A 16667-nucleotide genomic window follows, 5' to 3' on the forward strand; every position below is an offset into this window, starting at 1 on the left:
GGCTCACAGTTTTGAAGGGAGGAAGTGTTATTCACTTACACTGACTCCAGTACTAGACAGGTACTTTATGCCATTGACCTTAAAAGGATGAATGGCAGAGCTGATCTTGGCAGGATTTAAATTCAGAAATTGAAGAACAGGAACAAATATCACAAGATATTTCCTGATTGGAGGTTTAAGATGTACATATTTTATCTTGGTATAAAAGATGGGCTGCAACAAATATTCTCATTGCCACAGATTTGCTGATCAGTTGCTTAAACTTAACCAGTTGAGTATGTCCTTTAGTGGCTGATGATATGTACATCTCTGATCATGAGCAGGCAAATTAGGGGAGCATTAAAGCCATGTGTCAAGAGGAATTCTTTGGGAATTGAATAATTCACTTCTGGAAACATGTATCTTAGTGTGTTCCCACAGTCTATTGCCTGTAATCTAATATAGGCATCATCAGCACTGCAACTCCCTCTTGCCACACAACTTGACACTTTGGGCAAGTGTTATTATAGTCCTGGGCTGACTAATGCCTCATGAGTGGATTTTGTAGACAGAAACTGAAAGAAGCCCATTGTATACATTTACACACACACATATATATACACGTGTGTGAGTGTTTCCTTGTTTTGACATTGTATAACAGTTGTAAATGATTGTCACTGCTATACACGCAGTGTCATTCATTTCCAATATTCTGCAAGAACATGTGTGGCCATGGGGAAGAATTACCTTGCTTAGAAATAGGTGAGGCTTAGCAATAGGAAGGACATCAGGCCATAGATGATCTGCCTCAATGAATTCTGTCCAATCCATGCAAGCATGGAAAAGTGGACATTACCAATAACGAGTATTTATACAACAGCTGTTTAAATTTTCAACACAACTCAAAACTCCCCCCCTTCCCCATGAGTATGCAAATTCTAGATAAGGAACTATTGCACTAAGTTATTATTTGAGGGAAATTTGGTTGTATTTCTAGCATGCCAAGTATCTTATTAGAGGCTGCTCAGTTTCCATGACTAATGAAGGTGTTTAACGCTTATTAATGCAGTAACAGTAATCAATCTAGATAACAACAATAAACAATGGAAGAGACTATAAAGGGGAATGACACCCTGGAAGAATAAAAATAACACACTTGCCTAATGAAGGGATATTAATTATCTATGAAAAATCAATCAGAAGAACAATGCAACTGCAATTTAGTAAAAATATGCTTCTTTTCATAGGGATGGCATATATAATATTCAATTGACCTTAATTTCAGCTAATTGCTTTCGGAAGGTTATAACAGTACGTGTGTGTATACATATGTGCAGATATACATATATAAGTCATCACAATGTCTGTTTTCCATGATGGCATATATATATATATATATATATATATATATATATGGAGGTGCAATGACCCAGTGTTTAGGGCAGCGGACTCGCGGTTGTAGGATCGCGGTTTTGATTCCCAGACCAGGCGTTGTGAGTGTTTATTGAGCAAAAACACCTAAAGCTCCATGAGGCTCCGGCAGGAGGGGGAGGGGCGATCCCTGCTGTACTCTTTCACCACAACTTTCTCTCACTCTTTCTTCTGTTGGCCTGCTCGCTTAGCCAGCGGGATGGCGTCATTTGAAGGTTAAAACAATGCAAAGTGCATTCTGACCAGCGATGTGTAGCAACATCTGATGGCCTGGTCGGTCACGGTGATATATATATATATAGGAAAACTAGAAGTTGAAAATGCACTGAAAATAGTTAAAATATTTTCTATTATTAATATATTTAGAGTTTTAACCGGTTTCACAGTTTACACTGATTTTCAAGAAGTTCAAATAGAAAGACATGGCTTAAGCTGTGGCTGTCTTGCTTCTGACTAGAGTTTGAAACTTACCCTTTTTTATAGGGAGTTCATGGCTCAAATTAGTATAAGTTTTGAATAGGATTTGATTGGTAGAGGATAGTCACATGACTGGTCTTGGGAATTTTTCTAGGTTCCCCGCTACATCCCTGTGTTAGTATTAAATGATAATGTTTGGTGTTGTAAGTTAAGGCTGACATAGTTGACTGAGCATGTCCAAACTCGCAATAAAAGACTCCAGGAACTAAAACAAGTACTACTTAAAAGACAATGTTAATAGACAACGGAATAGAATGTGCCAAAGCAATAAATGTCAAAGAACTATGAAGAACGCTCCAGATACATCGAATACTCTATCATTTATTACAACACACAACCCAAGAAACAGAGGTTTACAATATTATCCACCAGAACTCCCTATAAAATTAGGGCAAGCTTCAAACACTACTCAGAAGCAAGACAGCCACAGCTTAAGCCACGTCTTTCTATTTGAACTCCTAAAAAATCAGTGTAAACTGTGAAACCGGTTAAAACTTTAAATATATTAATAATAGAAAATATTTTAACTATTCTCAGCGCATTTTCAACTTCTATTTTTCATATATTTCTACCCGTGTGGAATAAAATAACTTTGTTATATATATAACAAGCTGGCAGAATCGTTAGCACGCTAGGCGAAATGCGTAGCTGTATTTCGTCTGCCGTTACGTTCTGAGTTCAAATTCTGCCGAGGTCGACTTTGCCTTTCATCCTTTCGGGGTCGATAAATTAAGTACCAGTTACGCACTGGGGTCGATGTAATCGACTTAATCTATTTGTCTGTCCTTGTTTGTCCCCTCTGTGTTTAGCCCCTTGTGGGTAGTAAAAAATATATATATATATATATATACCATTAAGGATACTGGAAAAGGTGGACAGTCAACATGCTAGATATAGACGTCTATCGCAATTCTCACAAGGATTATGTTCTCAAATAAAAATAAAATTCAGCACGACCTAAAGCAATGGATGAGACAAAAGAAAATACTAATGGAAATTACCTATACTAGTTTCAGCTATAAATCACAAGGATATCTGTAGCTTCATCAGCGTAGTGTTATGAGCATAATATAATGGTATATATAAATATAATCTTCGGATTTTTTTTAAGGTTGACCACTGTTTTAATTGACTTATATCAATTTCTACTTTAATATATATATATATATATATATATATATACATAGGTGCAGGCATACTATGAGAAATTTGCTTGCATCTTCATGGTTTTGGGTTGGGTCCCACTGTGTGGCACCATAAGTGAATGCCTTCCACTAGAACCTTGGGCCAAACACACATTTGCGCATATGTGTGTGAGACAGACAGACATAAATACAGAGAAAGAGAGAGGGGAGTGCATGCATGCATCCATGTATCTATGTACATTAGTGCTTCTCCACGCAGTTGCAGAACAACAAATAGTGAAGCAGCAATTTCTCCTGTCAAATTATCTGCTGCTTTTGTGCCTTCGAAGACATGTAATAAGAGATCTGTTATTTGAAAATGGATGAGAGAGAAAGAGAGTGTGTGTGTGTGTGTTATTAGATATATATATATATATAACTACATATTTTGCAACAACTTTTTCTGGCAAAATTAGCAATGGTTTCTCTAAATTTCAGCAAAGAAGTCAAATAAATTTGATGATTTTCTCATATATTTTTACAGCTCACTGATTGCCTTAATGATTCCATTGACTTATTTATATCCACCTTGACCTGACTTTGAAAAATTCGCAACAAGTAGGCTACAGATTCAAGTTAATCTTATTTCACAGATAGATGTAGAGTTTTATCTTTAATGTTCTTCCACTGTGACATACTTATATGTTTGCTTGTAAGTATGTATATATATATGTATGTATATATATGTATGTATATTACTTTTTTCAGTCACATGACTGCAGCCATGCTGGAGCACCACCTTTAAGTGAATATATCAACCCCAGGACTTATTCTTTGTAAGCCTAGTACTCATTCTATTGGTCTCTTTTGCGGAACTGTTAAGTTACGGGGACATAAACACACCAACATCAGTTGTCATGTTATGGTGTGTATGTGTGTGTGTGTGGGGGGGGGAACAAACACAGACATATATATACATATACACGACAGGCTTCTCTCAATTTCCGTCTACCAAATCCACTCACAAGGCTTTGGTTGGCCAAGGTGCCATTGCAGTGGGACTGAACCCGGAGCCATGTGGTTGGTAAGCAAGCTACTTACCACACAGCTACTCCTGAGCCTATATATATATACACATACATACACACACACACACATATATATAAATTTTACTAGTTTTAGTCATCAGACTGTGGCCATGCTGGGGCACCGCATTGAAGAAATTTTAGTTGAACAAACCAACTCCAGTACTTATATTTTTAAAAGCCTAGTACTTATTTTATTCATCACTTTAGCTGAGCTGCTAAGATATGGGGATATAAACACACCAACACCAGTTGTCATGCAGTGGGAAGGGGGACAAACATAGACACAAAGACATACACACATAAATATGATGGGCTTCTTTTAGTTTCCGCTTACCAAATCCACTCACAAGGCTTTCATTGGCTCAAGGCTATAGTAGAAGACACTTGTCCAAGGTGCCACCACACAGCCATACTTGTGCCTATATATTTTCTTTGATTTTTAATTATTTGAAATTTTCCTGTAAAGAAGGAGTTGGTTTCTAATAAAAATACAAAACCCCATTATTGGAACATTGATAATAAAAACAATGTCACATTTTGAACTTGAGAAAAAGTCTTGCATATCTTTACTGTTCCACTTACAGATTGTATTTGCAATGTACAGCTATAAGACTAACACATATACAAAAAACACTAGAGAATGTTTATGTCCTCGGGTAATTTGAATAATTAAAAGAAAAATAAACTAAAAGAATCAATTTGAAGTGACCAAAAGATAAAGAGAGATAATAAATATTGTACAAGATGAATTCTTGACCTATTGAAATTATTTTTGCTTTGAGAGAAGGTAAACAAATACCCAAGCAGCTATAAAGTAAAGTCTATAGAGATAAACAGATAAAGAATAAAGTATTCTACTATACTTAACTATCCTGATGGAACAAAATAGAAGAAGTGAATGCGAGATTTCATTATTAATCATCCTTGGTGCAAATAAATAAATAAATAAATAAAGGTTAGTGGAGCTGTAATTAACTTCCATTCATATTAAACTGTCTCGTTAACTTGTTGACATACAGAAACTTAAGTAATTAATAGAAAGTTGTAACTAATAGTTGTATGTTACAGTGAGTACCAACTTTGTGTGTGCATATAACTAGCGACTGTATGTGCTTGTGTGAGCATCAATGCAGGTGTGTATTTGAATGCAGAAGACTTGCATATGAGCTGATGGTAGAAACAACCAAATGGAACGATGATGAATGAAAACAAGCAACAATGTGGGAAATTTAATTCTCTTGTTTTCATTCACTGCACTTGGCTCTTTGATTACATAGGAGCTTCACTCTTTCATCAAAGACAGTAATGGAGTAGCGAGTGAGTGAGTGAGTTCGGTGATGTGAAAAGTCACATTGATAACACTAGAACTATACAGAAACAGGCATAAACAATAGTCACAGCTGAATAATATGTCTGTCACTGAAGAATAGAAGGAAGAGGAGGGATGACCACAGAAGAAGACAGAAGCCAAAAGAAAGGAGGAGAAAAAAAAGTGAGAAAGGAGGGGAAGAGAAGACAGAAAGGTGCGATGATATGGAGAAGACAGAAAAAAAGAACACAGAGTAGAAAGGAAGAAGAATTTTGAAGTTGTAGGAAGCCGATAGAATATGAAAAAGTTCAAAGGATTATTTACCTAATTTCAGTGGAATACATCCACTGGTTCATGTGTCATATAGCTAGCTAGAGGCGATGGCCTCTTGGAGCTAATCAACGGTAGCTTCCGTCCTATATTTATGGACTGCCATATTAGCTTGGCGATAACTATTAATATCCAGTACCGCTGCCGTAGTCTCTTTTAGAGAGACTTAAAAATAATAATATTTCTATTTTTGAAAACCAGTGGATGTATTCAACTGAAATTAGGAAAATAATCCTTCGAACAGACGGTCAGCAGCGATGCCTGCTGGGTCTGGCTACTCTGCATTGATAAACGGTAAATACCCTGAAACATGTCTGCAGAGGCCTGACCAGCAAGGGGAAACGGCTCACCTCCCCTGTTTGAAGGTTATAATGGTCACAGGTTCGCGTGTCATATAGCTAGCTAGAGGCGATGGCCTCTTGGAGCTAATCAACAGCAGTTTTCGTCCTATATTTATGGACTGCCATGTTAGCTTGGCGATAACTATTAATGATAATAATAATAATAATGATTTAAAATTTTGGTACAGGGCCAGTAGTTTCTGAGGGAGGGGCAAGTCGATTACATTGAGCCCCAGTACTTGACTGGTACTAATTTTATCAATCCTGAAAGGATAAAAGGCAAATTTGACTTTTGTAGAATTTGAGCTCAGAACGTAGATAGACAAAATTCTTATCAGGTTTTTGTCTAGCATGTTAATAGTCCTGCCAGTTTACCATCTTAATAATAATAATAGTGCTCTCTACTATAGGTTCAAGTCGTGAAATTTTGGGGAAGATTTTGGAAGTCGATTACATTGACCTCAGTGTTTCACTAATAATCTTCTATACTATAGGTTGATTTTTCAGAGGAGGGGACTAGTTGATTATGCTGACCCTGAAAGGATGAAAGGAAAAATTGACTTTGGCAAAATTTGAACTCAGAACGTAAAAACAGATGAAACACTGATAAGCATTTTGTCTGGCATACTCTTTACTCTCTTTTACTTGTTTCAGTCATTTAACTGCGGCCATGGTGGAGCACCGCCTTTAGTCGAGCAAATCGACCCCGGGACTTATTCTTTATAAGCCCAGTACTTATTCTATCGGTCTCTTTTGCCGAACCGCTAAGTGATGGGGACATAAACACACCAGTTGTCAAGCAATGCTAGGGGGACAAACACAGACACACAAATACACACATATATATATACATATATACGACTGGCTTCTTTCAGTTTCCGTCTACCAAATCCACTCACATGGCATTGGTCGGCCCGGGGCTATAGCAGAAGACACTTGCCCAAGATGCCACGCAGTGGGACTGAACCCAGAACCATGTGGTTGGTTAGCAAGCTACTTACCACACAGCCACTCCTGCGCCTATGCTAACAATTCTGCAAGCTTACAGTGTTAATAATAACAATAATAGTGATAATTCATAGGTGTTGTTTCCTGAGTTAAAACTTAATTAATCGATCCATTTATCTACAAATTTACTCTCTCTCTTACACACATAAGGACACGTACATAGATTTTACAAATACGAAACAATAAAAAATACAAAGAAAGCTTCACACAAGTAATTAGGTTTAGAAAAATATATTTACATGTCTACTCTCTCTCATATAAAATGTATTATTTAGGAAGCAAATCATTTATGTGAAAAATAGAAAAATTTTGCTGGAATTGGAAAAACAAATGTCAGTTTTAGATCAGACTGTGTGGAACCATGCAAACCATTTCAAAATCATGGCATTAGTTTAGAGAAATCTTTTAATTTTCTTCGGCTACCTACTTTATAACCAATCTACCTGTTTACCTACTTGCACATAAACCTTTCTTTTTATCTACCTGTTCATCTCTCTCTCTCTCTCTCTCTCAAAGTGATTTCAAACAATATACCTATTTTTACCTGTATATCTATTTTGCACGTAATCCTAACAATATGTCAATGTAAATATGTCCGTCTGTTTATCTATCTAACCATCTATCTACCTACATACCTGATTTATCTGTAATTATTACAATCACAAAACACAGGGGAAAATACAAACAAAAACTGAACACAAACATATATATATATATATATATATAAAGCAACAACAAAAACTTGCAGATTCATTTTAATCTCCAGAACATTTGCTTGGCAGCAAAAATAATTGTATGTGTCTCTAATTTCATTTAACACGCATGTCTTTGCATGACAGTGAAATACGTGCTGTTAAGTTAAACAACAATGTATTTTGCAAATTGCTTTGGTGGGGGAAAAAAAAAAAAAAGAGAGAAATTACAATGTTTCAAACTACATATCTCAATTAATCTGAAAGCTTTGTCTCAGTATTGATTTCAAGGTGTGTTATGTTGTATCTGTTGTGATGTATCAGTTGTTTTCAATTCACATTAACACAAACAACAGGTGGAACGACGTAGCTTTTCTATCATTTTCTGCTGTCAATATCCATGAAATGTCGATCCTTCATGTTGGTATTTAACCAACACGTTTTAAATTTAGACAACTAAAACTTAAAAGACTCCCAATAGATTTTATTCTCAAATATAATTTCGTAATTTAAAGCACACACTACACTCATGTATAGACACAACACACACACACCTTTTATCACTTTTTTTAATCTTTTACTTATTTCAGTCATTAGACTGTGGCCATGCTAGGGCACTGCCTGGAAGAGTTTTTAGTTGAACGAATCAATTCCACTACTTCTTTTTTTTAAACCTGGTACTTATTCAATCAGTCTCTCTTGCTGAACTCGTAAGTTATGGGAACATTACCAAACCAACACAGGTTGTCAAGCAGTGGTGGGGGAACAAACACACACAAACATATATATGATAGGCTGACATTGGAGGGTAGGTGTGAGAAACTAGATCTGGCCCTTTGAACATAAGACAAGGTAGAATATTTGGGTAGGATGGGACCAATTTAGATACTAAAGGATTAGATTAGTTATAAATGTACTGTAAATGTTCATGGGCACTGCTGTTTCCCTCCTAATTAAATGCTAAAAAAGGGAAGTAAAGAATAATGAACACACACATCTATGGTCAAGTAGAGCTTAAGGTTGTTAAAATGTTAATTAATATAGGGAGTACTAATAAATATAACTAGAAATAAAAACAGTGAGGAAAAAAACAAAAGTGAAAGCAAATTTGTATTACTAATATTATGTAAATTACTTTGGCAGGTGTGAGGGGACAACTCTGTACATGTTTTGATATTATTGCAATCTCATCAATGAAACATAGACTTCCTGATTTTACTTTTGCACTATGGATTTTGCAGACTCTTAAAAATTGGTGAGATGGAAGCCTTTTGAATTGTTATGAGTCAATACTTGCAGGGAGAAAGACACAATTTGTAAAAAGCTCTTAACGGTATGTGTAAAATTTGATGTCCTTTCATACAAGTATGGAATATGGGTATAAGTCTTTGATTTGTCTTTTCATGCAGTAATGGCAATATAATATATCAGTTGCAAATTTTGGCACAAGGTCATCAATTTCTGGGGAGGGATAAGCTGATTACAGTGATCCCAGAGTGCAACTGGTACTTATTTTATTGACCCCCAAAAGGATGAAAGGCAGTCGACCTCACTGGAATTTGAACACAGAATGCAAAGACAGATGAAAAGTTGTTCAGCCTTTACCTTGTGTGGTAATGGATACTGCTTTGTGTATACGCGTGTGTATGTTGTGTATGTATAGTGTGTGTATTGTGCCTGTGTGTGTGAGTATATGGTGAAAGTGCTTGCAATGTATGTGAAATAGGGACAGGCAGAGCTTTTTGAGAAGCACTAAAGGATATAAGTGTACTTACCACAACTTCAAAATCATTGCCAACAATTGGTTCCCAGGTTGCTTTAATTGCCGCCTCCACTCCAGGCAACAAATCACCACCTAAACAAACAACAAACAAGTTTAGTAATAAGGACTACCATGAAATATATAAGAATGCAGAACAATTTGGCCACAGTCAAATTATTGAAACAAGTAAAGGATAAAAGATAATATATTTCTTTACTAACCACAAGGGGCTAAACACAGAGGGGACAAACAAGGACAGACAAAGGGATTAAGTCGATTACATCGACCCCAGTGTGTAACAGGTACTTATCCGAAAGGATGAAAGGCAAAGTTGACCTTGGCGGAATTTGAACTCGGAACGTAACAACAGACGAAATACGGCTACGCAGGTTGCCCGGCGTGCTAACGTTTCTGCCAGCTCGCCGCCTTTAGGATAAAAGATAATAAGTCTTGTCCAACCTATGCCAGAAGATATGGCTGTGTGGTTAAGAAGTTCACCTCTCAAGTTATGGATTCAATCACATTATGCAGGACCTTGGTCAAGTATCTTTTACTGTTACCCAGGGCCTGCTAATACCTTGAGAGAATTCAGTAGGGAGAAACTGTACGAAGCTTGTCATATATACAAGTCTCATTCAACCCATCCAAGCATGGGGCAAAAGAAAAAAAAAGGGGACATGAAAATCAACCATCACTATCATCATGCATACAAGGATAATGTAAAACAAATATTCTGATGAAAACATTGCTAACATGTAAGAACTTAAACCATACTGACAACAACAACATTGTGTTTCTTATGAAAAAAGAATCTGCTTTTGATATGATTACCAGTATTTATGTTTTACAAAATCTAACCATTTACATCACACACACACACACATATATATATATATATATATAATATATATATATATTATATATATATAGACATATATATATATCACAGATACACATTTACATTGATTCTTGTAAACAGTTTTACATACGCACAAAAAGTGTTTTTATAGACACATACCTAAATACATGATAGTTGCATGTCTGTACATACACACATGCACATCTGTGTGTGTGTATACATATGGTTATTTATACACATACAAACAAATATTATAAAATATGTATATTTATTTCATAAAAGCACTTATAAATAGAAAAGTCTTTACCTAAAAAAATAATTACAAATACACGCATAAAACACATAGATACACATACACAAACACACACACACACAAACACACACACAAACTGAACACACTGAAACACATTTCATGTGGATTACTGGAAAACTTAAAATATATTTAACCATCAAAATGGAACGAAATTTTCTTTTAAAAAAAGATTCAGAAAATAAAATAAATCATTAACATTAGAGAAAATATGGCAGGTAGGGGAGAAAAAAAAAGCTGTGTGTGTGTGTGTGGAGTGGAAAATAGTCTGGGAAGTTATGTGTCTTTGAAATGATCAAAAGTATTTATCTGTTAAAATAAAAGTCCATTTTAGCTTGAACTATCATTAAATGGAAAGCTTTCATTGTAATCGTCTTCTGTCCCATCAATATTGCCGAAACAATAAGCATGTTGTAATAATGGCTTGTTTCATAATGAATGTGTGTGTGTATGTGTGTGTGTGTGTGTGTGAGAGAGAGAGAGAGGGGGAAGTGAGGGAGAGAGAAATAGCTACACAGACAAGTAGATAGACTGATACACACACACATCACATATGTGTGTGTGTGTGTGTGTGTGTGTGTTTGTATGTGCACATATATATGTATACATACATATATAATCATATATATATGTATGTATGTTTGAATGTGTATGTGTGTGAATTTATGTTTGTATATTTGTGTGTGCATGTATATATAAACAGATGGATGAATAGATAGATAGATAAACAGTCAGAATGATGCACACACACACACACACACACACACACACACACACACAGAGACACACACACACAAACAATAAACTGTCTGTACCTCTTTCTCTATCTCAATACACACCCAGTTTGGCAGCTAGATAGATAAATATGATTACATGCTATATTAGGCAGGAAAAAAGTCTGCATATATATATAAGTCACTGCTATTTAAAAGAGTAGAAGGAAAAGCTAGAAAGAGTATTTGAATAAAATATTTTGAAAAAAATCTTTAAATAATAATATAAAAATATTCCTTTTGAAAAACTAAATAATTTGAAGAAGAAACTATTTTACCCAATTTCATGAAAAATTGATTATTAGAAAACAAAAATATTTTTGTTCGACTGAAAAAAATAGTTCTTTTGATTTTCATTCAAACTTTCCTCATTTCGTATCTTTGCCTCCAGTTATCTATTGATGGCACAAACACTAGATCAAAATGTGCAAAAGTACTGGTTTCAAATTTTGCTACAATGCCAGCAATTTCAGAGAGGGGGGCAAGTTGATTGCATCAACCTCAGTGCTCGTCTAGTATTTATTTTATCGACCCTGGAAGGATGAAAGGCAAAGTCAACCCTGGCAGAATTTGAACTCAGAATGGATGGAATGCTGCTAAGTATGCTAACAATTCTGCTAGCTTGCTGCCTTATCTTTATATATAAAAGTGAAGTTGCGTGTCTGTCTCCTACGATTTAGATTCCTAACTACTCCCACATTTTGCGGTGCAGTTTAACCAAAACCGGGTATCTTATAGTCATGATTCATATTGAGCCCTTCTGGGTACTAGCAAGCGTCTATGATGAATCTACGATTTAAAAAAAAATTTACCATCATTTTTTTTTCCATTTTTAATGCATTTTTTTGCTATTTTTTGGCTATAACTCTCTAAAAATGCTTATATAGTTATTTCCCTTACAAACCCGAGCAACGCCAGGTGATACTGCTAGTTCTTATAATAAAGCAAAGATAAATTGCAGTCCTATGCCACAAAAGTATACATATAATTGGATTGCTTTTGATCAGTGGTCTCCTTAGTAGGAACATATCTGAAGCTAAACAACACCATTTTGTGGGTTTTCTGGATCCAAGCTGTTCAAATTATTTCGATTGTTTCGTTTGAGATGATGGAAGTTGGTATGTGTGATTGAGACATTTAACACCAACTTCCAAAACCTTATAACTTGCTTGATCCTGATCCAATTTCATGTCACAGATTCATCTGTGACAACGAAGGCAGTATCAACTACAAAAAGTTGCCAAGCAATCAGTTTGTTGAATGTCACTTTGCTTTTGAGCCCACTTAGTAGCACTGGAGTACCTTTTCAAACTTCACCCATTTAACACCAGTGGACATATTTACAAAGTAAGAAAACAGCACAGCTCCCATGACTTCAGGAAACATTTTTTCACGCTGAGAGTTGCTGAAGCATGGAACAAACTGCCAGCATCGGTTGTTAGTTGTCGGAGCACTGCATCCTTCAAAACTTCCATGCTTCCTGAGATTCACCAACACCACACTTGATTTTCTCCCCTCCATACACACGCAAGCATGTATCTGACTCATACATTGTTTGCTTTCCAGACATTTCTACATTACTGCATGTACTTTATACGCACTTTCTGACAAGTTGTGGTGCACCTGAGCACTGTATACAATAATTTCATTATTATTACAGAGTCAAAATTTAAGATTACAGGCTTGGCCCTGTTGCTCTGTAGCCACCAGTAGCCAGGTAGTTTGGCTCTTCTACCATCTACAGATATTAGTATGGCTGTTACACTACATTAGGAATGTATTAATGGCATTAACAACGAATACAATACATCCATTGTGTTTTTTAACACCTTCAGCTCTGTAATTGGGGATTTCTTTGATCACACGAATGATCGATTGATCACTCTGTCTGTGTGTATGTGTGTGTGTGTGTGTGTGTGTCTCAAAACATACACCCATACACACAAATCTGGAACTTCCCCAAATTGTTATTCATCCATAAATCATATTATTGTTTTTGTCCCATTTTTCAATAAACATCTGAAGATTGATGAGAAACTCGATTTAATGATTTGCAGAGTTCATTTTTTTTTTCCTTTTTCATCACTTTGCAATAAATTACAAATCACACTTCTAATAATATCAAGTACTTTCTTCCTGACATTTGTTTACAATCACATCTATCCATCCATCTGCTGATTTATCTAGATATCTACTAGCTACGTATGTATTTATTTATTTCTCCATCTATCTGTTTACCTAGCTATATACATATCTATCTATCTACTATATCTGTCTGTCTGTCTGTCTGTATGTCTATTTCTCTATCTATCTATCTATCTATCTTATTTATTTGTTTTATTTATTTTTTTTTTTTTGTTCTTTTCTTCCCTTTTACGATCCCTCTTGATCGAAAACCTACGCCACCCCCTTTTTTTTCTTTTGTTTTTTGTTTTCTTCATCCCCCAAAAGAAAAGCTCTACCTTGTAACTTGTCCCATCTGTGTGCAGCCCTGTGTGGCCAATAAAGAAACTTATCTATCTATCTATCTATCTATCTATCTATCTATCTATCTATCTATCTATCTATCTATCTATCTATCTATCTCAGTGTTATAGTATTATGTCTATCTATGTATATGAAGTGCATAAAAAAAACATGGAAAAATAAAGGAAAAAAAAAACTGGAAAAAATAATATAAGTATTGATAGAAATCTCTGACACCTTCTTTAGGGTTTACAAGATTAGCTAAAACATAGCGATTGGGAATTCTTTGATAATTGCAAAATTCTTCTGAAGAAAACAGAAACACACACACACACACAAAACAGAAGTGATTGATATACCAAGAAAATTTTGTTCTTGTATTTGATTTGACAGACTCTTGATGTGGACTTAGGTGTCGAAACATATTTTTGTGTATCTTGGGAAGGTGACTATGCGAATAACTTTCAGACACTGGAGTAAAAAAGACATTAAAATGTCATTAAACTGTAATCTGATTTGTACCATCCCATAACAAAAAAAACATAGCTAGAGGCCTGTATACACATACACACCTAGATCCTGATGCACATAGACTCACCCCACTCCTTAAGCAGAGTCCAGTCAAAAAGACAAGTGCTTACCATACAATAAAGATGTAAAGAAATATACGTTTTACCATCCACACCTTTCACAAAATCCTCACCATACACCCATGCATACATTCTCTCTAATACATTTACAGGGTCAACTATACGACACAATCCACAAACCTGAGTGCACATGTGCATAAACATGCACTCACTCACACACACACTCTCTCTCTCTCTCTCTCTCTCTCTCTCTCCTTTCCCTTCTGACACACATTCTTACTCAGATCCATCCAGCTATATAAATATAAAACTTAAAAACCAAAAGATTGGAAGACTTGAAGCAGACCTTGAGTAGAGATGGGATGTCACTGGGGAGGTTGTGAATGGCTATAACAGGACTTTAACAAACCTAAATGATTGATTGATCAAAATGAATGATTAACCAATTGTTTAGTTGATTGGTTAAATATATTTCTTTATTGCCCACAAGGGGCTAAACATAGAGGGGACAAACAAAGACAGACAAAGGGATTAAGTCAACTACATCGACCCCAGTGCACAACTGGTACTTTATTTATCGACCCCGAAAGGATGAAAGGCAAAGTCGATCTCGGCGGTGTTTGAACCCAGAACGTAACGACAGACGAAATACTACTGAGCATTTTGCCCGGCGTGCTAACGTTTCTGCCAGCTCAGTCAACCAATTAATGAATGAATAATAAAGAAGTGAAACAGAACCAGTGTATGTATTTATTATTGGCATAATGACCTCAATTAAGTACCAGTTGCATACTAGGGTCAATCTAATTGACTGGCCTCCTCACCAAAAATTTCAGGCCTTGTGCCTAGAGTAGAAAAGATTAATTTTGCAAGATTCTTAATGTAAACTTGAATGTTGAAATGAATTGTGTAGTATCATGGGAAGCTCATTACCCAAAAATAAATACAAATACACTAGTTCAAATTCACTTCTTTCTTATTAGTTAACTGGTTAGCATCTGACTAATTGATTGCTTGCTTAATCACTCACTTACTTAATCACTCAGTTGTTTGTTAAAATCTTTTCCTCACCATTTATGACCTTATCAATGATATGCTTTCTCTACTCCTCATCTAGAGAGGGAGTAGGGCCATGTCATTGATGAAGTCACAAATGGCAACAGGACTTTGACAAACCTGGCCACTTGACTGACTGAGTGATTAATCAAACAATTGATTAGTTAATTGGTCAATTGTTAACAAACTGACTAATAATATTGATAAAAGAAGTGAAATTGAACCAGTGTGTGTCTATCACTGGCATAATGACCCTCTCAAGATACAAGATACAACAAAATTATGAAAGATATCGATTCAAACATGAACATTTAAAAATCAATGGATTTTATGTCATAGAATAGAAACTGGGTTAAAAAATATGTAGACCTAATTCTTATCACTGGTGATAATTCTAGACATGAAGGATGGGTCATCAGTGGCATGCTGACAGTGATATTGAAAGACTTCGGCATGATGTTCTTTCTGCTCAGTGATCAGCAGGTAGGGGACAAACTTGGCAGAGACACCCTGCATGTTCAATTCAGACATTAGGATTGCCTGCACAGACTCATACGACAAACCAACAACATCAGCAATGTCGTTAATTATCTTCCGAAGATCCTCATGCACAAGCTGGTGAATTTTCTCTACATTACCAGGGGAGACACTCATGGTAGGTCTTCCAGGGACATTCTTCCTTTTTTCAAAGTGCCTGTGTCACTCAAAACATTGCATATGGCCCATTGCTTCTTCGCTGTTAGCTTGCTGAAGCATGTTCAATGTTGCTGTGGCAGACTTCCCAAGTTTAATGCAAAATTTCACATTGGTTTTTTTGTTCCAACTTCCTGTCCATGACAAAATCACAGACTACAGGCCAAAATATGATCACAAAAACACAGATTTCACAACTTGCGAAGTAAACACAGCGACGTCACTCAGCACACTGCTATCCCTCACTGTGCATGCAACTGTGTTGCCATCTGTTGGCACACTACAGAACCAGTCCGAAAATTTTTTGATACCACCTTGTGTATATATATTTGTGTGTGTGTGTGTGTGGAGAGAGAGAGAGAGAGAGAGAAAGAGAGAT

At 35.8% G+C, this 16667-nt stretch overlaps 1 protein-coding gene across 14 annotated transcripts in view; it reads right to left on the minus strand.

Annotated features, from left to right (window-relative positions):
* Positions 1-16667, minus strand: part of LOC115223391 (multiple PDZ domain protein) — a 758365-nt gene that overhangs the window by 280253 nt on the left and 461445 nt on the right. For all 14 annotated transcript variants that reach the window (XR_005003540.1, XM_036512481.1, XM_036512487.1 and 11 more), the window contains one exon: positions 9555-9634. Coding sequence is in view for 13 of the 14 variants with exons in the window: in XM_036512481.1 (XP_036368374.1) it covers positions 9555-9634 (80 nt within the window). In the remaining variant the exon portion in view is untranslated. The remainder of the gene's footprint in view (positions 1-9554; positions 9635-16667) is intronic.

Source organism: Octopus sinensis, linkage group LG23 (genome assembly GCF_006345805.1).
Source record: "Octopus sinensis linkage group LG23, ASM634580v1, whole genome shotgun sequence".
Classification (NCBI taxonomy): domain Eukaryota; kingdom Metazoa; phylum Mollusca; class Cephalopoda; order Octopoda; family Octopodidae; genus Octopus; species Octopus sinensis.